At 55.0% G+C, this 7,961-nt stretch overlaps 1 protein-coding gene across 1 annotated transcript in view; it reads left to right on the forward strand.

Moving 5' to 3' along the window:
• Nucleotides 1–1,993: 1,993 nt before the first annotated feature.
• Nucleotides 1,994–7,961, forward strand: part of SLCO2A1 (solute carrier organic anion transporter family, member 2A1) — an 83,678-nt gene continuing 77,710 nt past the window's right edge. Inside the window, exon 1 of the mRNA XM_005863670.2 lies at nucleotides 1,994–2,045. Coding sequence (XP_005863732.1) covers nucleotides 1,994–2,045 — 52 coding nt within the window. The remainder of the gene's footprint in view (nucleotides 2,046–7,961) is intronic.

A 7,961-nucleotide genomic window follows, 5' to 3' on the forward strand; every position in this document is an offset into this window, starting at 1 on the left:
ACCAGACCAGCTTGGATGGCAGCTGCGAGGTGCAGGGAGGTCCCTCCTCTGAAGCCACTCTGGGAATTGCCTGGTGCCATCCCAACCTTGGTCTATTGCAGTGGTCGGCAAACTCGTTAGTCAACAGAGCCAAATATCAACAGTACAACGATTGAAATTTCTTTTGAGAGCCAAATTTTTTAAACTTAAACTATATAGGTAGGTACATTGTTATTAACTTAATTAGGGTACTCCTAAGGCTTAGGAAGAGCCACACTCAAGGGGCCAAAGAGCCGCATGTGGCTCGTGAGCCGCAGTTTGCCGACCACGGGTCTATTGGATTCCTCAGAGCTCTTCAAATGCCAGCAACAGCAGGAAGTCCAGCTCAACAAACTCAAACCATAAAGAGAACCCATTGGTTCATAGGATTGCCAACTCCAGAGGCAGAGGCCCGATGGGACCCAGAGCCAGAAGGACATGGTCACAGGTCTCCTGGGGCAGATTCTCCCCTGAATGCTCTGGACCCCGACACTGAAGGAGGTGCCCGCACTGCTGGCAGCACTGGGAGAGAGCACCCCGTCCGACTGCTGTGGCAAAGGGCCGAGTGGCCTGGCTCTGTGCCCTCCCACCCCAGTGATGTCAACCCACCTAACCTCAACACCTGAGAGCAGGGACATGGTACCCCAAAGGAAGGTCAGGCGCTTTCACCAGCAATGGGACAGACTCAGGGAGGGGCCAACAGCAGATGTCCCCTCCGTGGACCATTTATACCTAACACCAGGGCCGGAGGGAGGGTCTCAGAGCTGGAGAGGCCAGCAGCCCTGGGTGGTGCACACAGGTGTGAGAGAGCTTTGGTCTCCCCAGCCGCAGGTCGGAATCCTCCCCAGTCACCCTCCTCAGCCTCCTCTCCTGCTGGCTGTGCGGGGAAGCCGTGAGCACTCTCCACCTGAATCCACAGCAGTGGGGCCACACCCCCAGGTGCTCCTCCCTGTGACCCATGAACTGGGAGGAGGCCTGACTCCCAGTAACCTCATCAGGTGACTCAGCGCACAGCGACACAGCCCAGGGTGTGTTAGGGACCCCAGGCCCAGGGCCCCACAGAGCGTTGTAGTCCCCAATGAGAAAGCAGAGCTGATGGGGTTGCGGGGTGAGACAGCTGGGGGCGGACACAGGGAGAGGACAGGGATGCCAAATAGGTCATTATTAGAGTAACCACCGGCTGCTGGTCTGGTCAGGGAGCTGGGAAGGTCCCAGCATCCTCCTCCCAACCTTTGTTCAATTGGGAAATAAAGTATAGGTGTCATAAGTGCATCCCCATGGGCCCCTCACACCCAAGGTGGGGAGAGGCAGGCCTTGTCTCCTGCAGGTGGTATCCTTCTAGCTCAGGGGTGGGCAAACTTTTTGACTCGAGGGCCACAATGGGTTCTTAAACTGGACCGGAGGGCCGGAACAAAAGCATGGATGGAGTGTTTGTGTGAACTAATATAAATTCAAAGTAAACATCATTACATAAAAGGGTACGGTCTTTTCTTTTTTTTTTTAGTTTTATTCATTTCAAATGGGCCGGATCCGGCCCGCGGGCCATAGTTTGCCCACAGCTGTTCTAGCTGCACCTGTGTTTGTACTTGGTCCCTGCCCTGAAGGCTCACAATCCACCTGATATGGGGTCAGTCCAAACAGCACAGGGAGGGTGTGTGCACAGCAGGGCAGGCCACCCATTCCCTTCCCCGAGGGAGAGAGAAACAGGCCTCACAACACCGTTGGGAGCCGAGGAGTGGGCGCTGAGGGTGAATGGAAGAAAACAGAGTGATAAAGTGGTGAGGAGGCCACAGGCCTGGGCACGTGAAGGAGGAGAAAAGGGGTGAGACGCAAGACTGAGGAAAGAGGAGATTCCTTCCAGAAGCCAGGGGGTGTGTCAGGTGGGAGCAGGAGCCCAGACCTAGATTCAGGACCAGGGAGAGGGTACAGGGCAGGAGGCAGGTACCCCAGAGTGATTAGCAAAGGAATACAGGCCATGGGAAAGCCTTCGAAAATGAAAGAGATGCTCAAGCACCTCTATGAGCAAGGTAAGGGAGAGGTGAGGGTGGGAGGGGCACCTCTGAGCAGGAAATGCTAAGAAGGCTTTCAGGAAGCCTGTCAGTGGTGTGTGTGTGTGTGTGTGTGTGTGTGTGTGTCCATGCTGCAGCCATGGACCTGGGCTCCCAGGGAAGAGGGTAGAATTCCAGAGCTGCGCACATAGAGGGCGGGGCCTGCGAGGAGGCGAATCCTAAAGTTGCCCTCCTGGATCCCCAGCTCCATCCCCGACACCAGGGGAGGATGGGGCTCCAGCTAAGCGTCCTTAGGGATGGGTTCTAACTTGGCCCCTGCCTTCTGCCACTCCATGGCACCCTTTATGCCTTCCCCACCTCTGGCCTGGGATGACAGGGGACAGCCCCACTGCCCCCAGATTCAGCTTCTGTAGAGGGGGCTTGGATGAAGGGTTTCCCAGGGCCCACCAAGCAGAAGCCTTTGGGGAGATGTTCTTATGGAGAAAGCAGGCCTCCTAAGGAGAAAAGCAGGGAACAGCTGAGGAGGGAACAAGGAAGTACTGCTGAATTAGCAGAAACAACAGCAATAATGGTGACCATTATGAGGATTTGTGAGTCCAATGCACTCCTCACACAGTTCTAAGAGGCAACTGCTGCACAGAGAGATTAAGTGACTTGCCCTAGGTCACACAGCTAGTGACTTAGCGCAGGGAGGGAACAAGGATAACCCCCGCTTGGACCATGGAGTCCAATGCCTTGTACACAGGTGAGGAACCCAGCTCTCTCCCAGAAGGTGCCCACACAAGGCCTCTTACCTACAGTCCTGGGTGCTGAGTTCCTTCTCCAGAACTGGGGGTGAAGGACTGGGGTTTGTATCAAGGCAGCCACACCCCATGGCATCCTTGGGTCAGCCCCTCATTGGCTGTCTGAGGGCCAGGGCTTTGTCTGGGCTCCTGGGGACAAGAGAGACCTCAGTGCCTGGGGGGGCTCTACGGCTGGAAGAGCCACACCATTCCCCCTGGGGTGCTGGGCTCCCTCTACAGGCACCAGGCAGGTGTCACTGGTGAGGAAGAAGAGACCTAAGTGGTGAAAATCCAGCATAAGGAATCATTTTGAATATCACAGAGGAGAATTTCTAGAGGCATTCAGATCACACTGCTGGCCATCGGTTAGTTGTAAGCCAAAGAACCTTTTGCAAAGAGTTAACTATCAAGTCACTGTTTGTCAAATACAGAAGAGATATCTCCAACATTCAATAGGAGCAGAGGCTTAAATAACTCCCGGTGGCCCACGTCACCATTCAAAGAGCCCCTCTCAACATGGAAGAATGCTTATTGTGAAAAAGGAGGAGACAAGTGGTATCCTGTGATTTTTCTAGTAAAGACATGCTTAGGGGAAAGAATTCAAAAAGAAAAAAGAAAAAGAAAATTCAGCAGCATTTAAATAGTGGTATGGTGTAATGAGGAAATATTTTATCTCTCCCAGGAGAGTTAAAACACGTGGTTTTTTTAAATTTTTATTTTTTATTGATTCAGAGAGGAAGGGAGAGGGAGAGAGAGATAGAAACATCAATGATGAGAGAGAATCACTGATGGGCTGTCTCCTGCACACCCCCTACTGGGGATGGAGCCCGCAACGTGGGCCTGTGCCCTTGACCGGAATCGAACCCAGAATCAAATCCGGGACCTTTTAGTCCACAGGCTGACTCTCCATCCACTGAGCCAAACCAGCTAGGGTCAGAGTTACTTTTGAAAGAGTATAATATAAAGATTAACGACGTTTGGAAACAAACACCGTGGCAAAGAGACAAAGCACGGATTTTCTGTTTACTTGGCAGCACCCAGATGACAGGATCCAGCGGGTCCCAGGCCTGCACGTGGCCAAGGACAACAACGTAGGTGCTCGCTGAATGCGTGCCTCAGGGCCCAGCAGGATCTGCGCGGAGGCGGAGTCTGAGCTCTCTAGGAGTGGCCCATTATGATTACGATTAGGGAGCAGGGCTGGTGATGAGCCAGCACAAGAGGACAGGCTGTGATAGCACCTCGGGATGACCTAAACTGGGCGGGCGGGTGGAGTGCAGAGGACAGGGCCAGGCTGGGCTCCTCACCCACAGGGAGGAGGCCGCTGAGAGAGCAGCCGTGGGAGAGGTGCAAGGCCAGGCCTGTTGGGATTTCTCCTTTTCCTGCCCCCGGTCACCTCCTGCCAAAGCCGTGAATGACCTGCTCTGGGTGAGACCTGGAGCTGGGACAGGACGCACAGCCAGGCCTTGAGTAGTCTTTCCCGGAGGAAAATGGAAATCTCCTCTCTGGGTGCCGTGCCCTGTGCCAAGGTTTGAGAGACCCCAGGTGAAATGCAGAGGGGCTGGGGTCCCAGGAGGCAGGCCACCCTGGTGCTGTACCACCCCTCCTCCCCTCACTGCATTTTCTCAGGGCGGGGCTCAAAGTGAGCTTCAGGTCCTGAGAGGGAGGTGTGGGGATGGTAGGGGTACAGGTGGGGCCCTGGGTCACCGTGGAAGAGAGACAGGCAGGGACTGTGTGCTGGGGACTAGCCCTGAACCTGTTTATTCATCTGCAAAATGGGGATAATGTGTGCAACAGGTCTATGCCACTGCCAGACATGTTTCTACTCTTGTTAAGGGGCCCAGACACAGGTACTAGCAGTAACAGGAGCTGCTCTTGAAGGGTAGAAGCCAAGCACCTGAGGCAGGCAGCACAGGCCGGGGCACAGCATGAGCAGAAGCCCAGAGGTCCAGCATGAGGCCTGGGATAACTGGACACAATTTGGCAGAGAGGAGAGCCAGAAGCTGCTCTGCATCTCCCTCTCTCTTTCCCTCTGCAAACGCCCCCTACCCCCACCCCCACCCCCAAAAGTTTCTGCTGGCTTCTGCCTGCTCTTTCCCTTCAACCATCATAAGCTGGCCTTCGCACACATCACCCACTGGAAACACCCTTGCCAAGGTTCTCAATGACAGCTGTTGCCAGCCCGATGGTCGTCCTTGGATCTCATCTTCCCTCCTCAGCAACCTAGATGTGCTCCTTCTCTTTGAAACGCCACCCTCGGCTGCTGTACTTCCCTCCACAGTGGACGCTTCTCTCTGTCTCCTTTGCTGGCCCCATCCCCTGTGCCACCCCTGGATGTTGCTGTGGCTTTGCATCTACACATTCTCGCTGAGAGACTTGTCTGTTCTCAAGGCTTACCCACCGCCTCTGGGTGGGATGTCCAAGTTCCTATGTCTAGCCCAGTATACACCGGAGCCCTGGGCCCACATGCTCACCTGCCCACTGAGCATCTTGACCTGCACGTACCCCAGGCAGCCTGAACTCAAACCGAGCCCAGGGGACCCACATGCTCACCTGCCTGCTGAGCATCTTGCTTGACCTGCATGTACCCCAGGCAGCCTGAACTCAAACCGAGCCCAGGGGAACTCCGTTCATTCCCCCAATAGCTGCTGCTCCTCCTGAGCTCCTTCTGCCAGGGGTTGGCATCACCAGTGCAGTTGCCCAAGTCAGATCCTGAGAACCATCCCTCATGTCTCCCTCGCTAACACAGTCCTCTCCTTTCAACATCTCAGTGCCTTCCTCGCTCTCTCCTTTGCTGCTGCACAACAGGCCTTCATCTTAGCTTCTGGGTTTCCTTCCACAGACTGCCCCTTTGCACCCTTACCCAAATGCCAGAGAGGGCTCTGCGAAATGCAAATCAGGCCAGGCCACCCCAGGTCAGAAGTCTTCAATGGCTCCCCAGGGAGCAGATTTACTTTCCTTCACCTTATTCCTCCCGATCCTTCTAGTCCTTAGGACTCAGCTTGAGAGTCACCTCCTCCAGGAAGCCTTCCTGCCGCCCCAGGATGCGTTAGGGCCCTTCCTCTGTGATACCACGGCAGTTGTGCACAGCAGCTCTCTTCCTACATCACACTGATGCCTTTCCTTCTCTCTCCCCACCAAGACCACCACCGAGCCTTAGAAATCCGCAATTGCCCTTGTGGTTGCTTTCTAAGGTGCTCAGGAAGATTTGCTGAAATCAAAGCATCTGGGGAGGGTTTTGGAAGCAGACCCCGAGGTGCCTTTAGGGAAATGGGTGAGTCTATGTGCAGACACCCGACCTTCTTTCACAATAGACTTTCTTCTCTTTTCCCTAAGAGAGCCCCCGTTCTGTTCAGGAGGCAGCAATAGTGTTAACTATGCTCCTCAGCCTCCTTCGCAGAGGGCAGCCAGGGGACCACTGGCCCTGGGTCTCATGCTCCAGCCAGACTGAAACCACGGAGCAGATTTACCTTCCTTCACCCTATTCCTCCCAATCCTTCTAGTCCTTAGGCTCAGCTTGAGAGTCACCTCCTCCAGGGAGCCTTCCTGCTGCCCCAGTTTGGGCCAAGAAGACGTACTGAACAGCAGATTAGCATGCCTGGGAGAGAGTGGCTTCCCTGATGTGAGCACAGCCCGCGCCTAGTTCTGTCTTTCACTTCCTCCGTGGAGTTAGGCGAGGAGGCAGGAGGTGGAGCAGCCATCTTGTGATGATGAGCCAGCCGTGAGGATGAGCCGTACATTAAGGAATCCTGAAGGGGCCCCAGTCATGACCCCTAGATTAGCCACTAGGAGGCTTCTTGTTATGAGAGACAAAGAAATCTCATTGAAGCCACATTGGTTAGGTTCCCATTACATTGAGCTGAACTCCACCTGGTAAAATAAAGGCTGATGAAGGCAGAATAACCATCTGTGAGCACTTCTGGCCTTTCCTTTGAAGACGATGCTGGACCTGGCCGCGGGAGAAGGGCAAGGTTAATGGAGCAGGACGAGTTGAGGGCTGGAGAAGCTGCCCCTGCCTGGGATTTGATCACAGGGCCCTGGCAAGGCTTCGGGGCATGAGGAAGAGGCTCCAGCCATGGCAACCTGTGACCTTGGCCTTCTCTGTTCTCCGCTTGGTTTCACTTGTGAAATGAGGCTGCTGGAATAGATAACTTTTCAAACGGCACAGTGCTCACGCCTGGGCTTTGGAGTCAGACGAAGCTGGGTTCAGGTTCCAGCTCCATCACTCGGTAGCTGTGTGTCTTTCAGTCACTTTTTTTTTTTTTAAGTTGACCTCCCTATCATTGTCGCCTGCAAAATCCAGACTGTCATAGTACCTATAACACTTGGGCTAATGCTGGGGTTCTGTGGAACCACACACGGGGGTGCCCAGCAGAATGCCTGGCACAATCCACCGTGGGCGCCACAGCCCAGTGCCCAGCATGCTTTGAGTGCTCCGTGGTGGCCGTCGTCCTGGTGTTCCAAGTTCCCTAAGGGGGCAGCCTGGTGACCTGGGGTTTCATGCCTGCTCTGGCTCTGGGGCTGGGGCAGGGCCCTGGAAAGGCGCTCCGGAGGCCCTGTACTCTGTGGGAGGCTGAAGGGGCCAGTCTGCCCGCGGTCCAGTGGTTTTTCCTTTAGCACTGCATGCTGTTGTGTCCAGGATCCTTGGACCACAGGACACAACGGCACGGTGGACAGGAAATAGAAGCCCCAGGACACGGGTCAGCCCAGACCAGGCCCAGAACGGCATCAGGCCTTGGGTAGGAACAAGAAATCTATGAGGTCCATGCGGCCTGTGTTGTAGCCAGAGCTTCCTGGGTGTTGAGGGTGGGCTCCTGCCTTTCCTGAGAGTAGGGCGGGCTTGCAGGACTGCTCTGCAGGGAACTCCTGGAATGGGGGAGCTGGAAAAATACCTCCAGAACTGGATTCCTTACTGCAGCTGCTTTCAATAGAACTTCCTTATTTTTCTCTGGAAAGGCCTCACCTTTCTCTTCGCTGCACTGGGAATCCTGGCAGAAAAATAACGTGGGGGGAAAATAAAGCCCCAAGAAGGGGCTTTATTCCAGCCCGGAGAAGGAGGTCCGTGGGGGCGTCTGTTTGCCCACCCACCCCCTCCCCCATCTCCCCCGCAGTACTCCGGGCCAGCCCTGGCTGAGCTGACAGTTGACAGCGTCTG

Source organism: Myotis brandtii, unplaced genomic scaffold, assembly GCF_000412655.1.
Source record: "Myotis brandtii unplaced genomic scaffold, ASM41265v1 scaffold18, whole genome shotgun sequence".
In the NCBI taxonomy this organism is placed as follows: domain Eukaryota; kingdom Metazoa; phylum Chordata; class Mammalia; order Chiroptera; family Vespertilionidae; genus Myotis; species Myotis brandtii.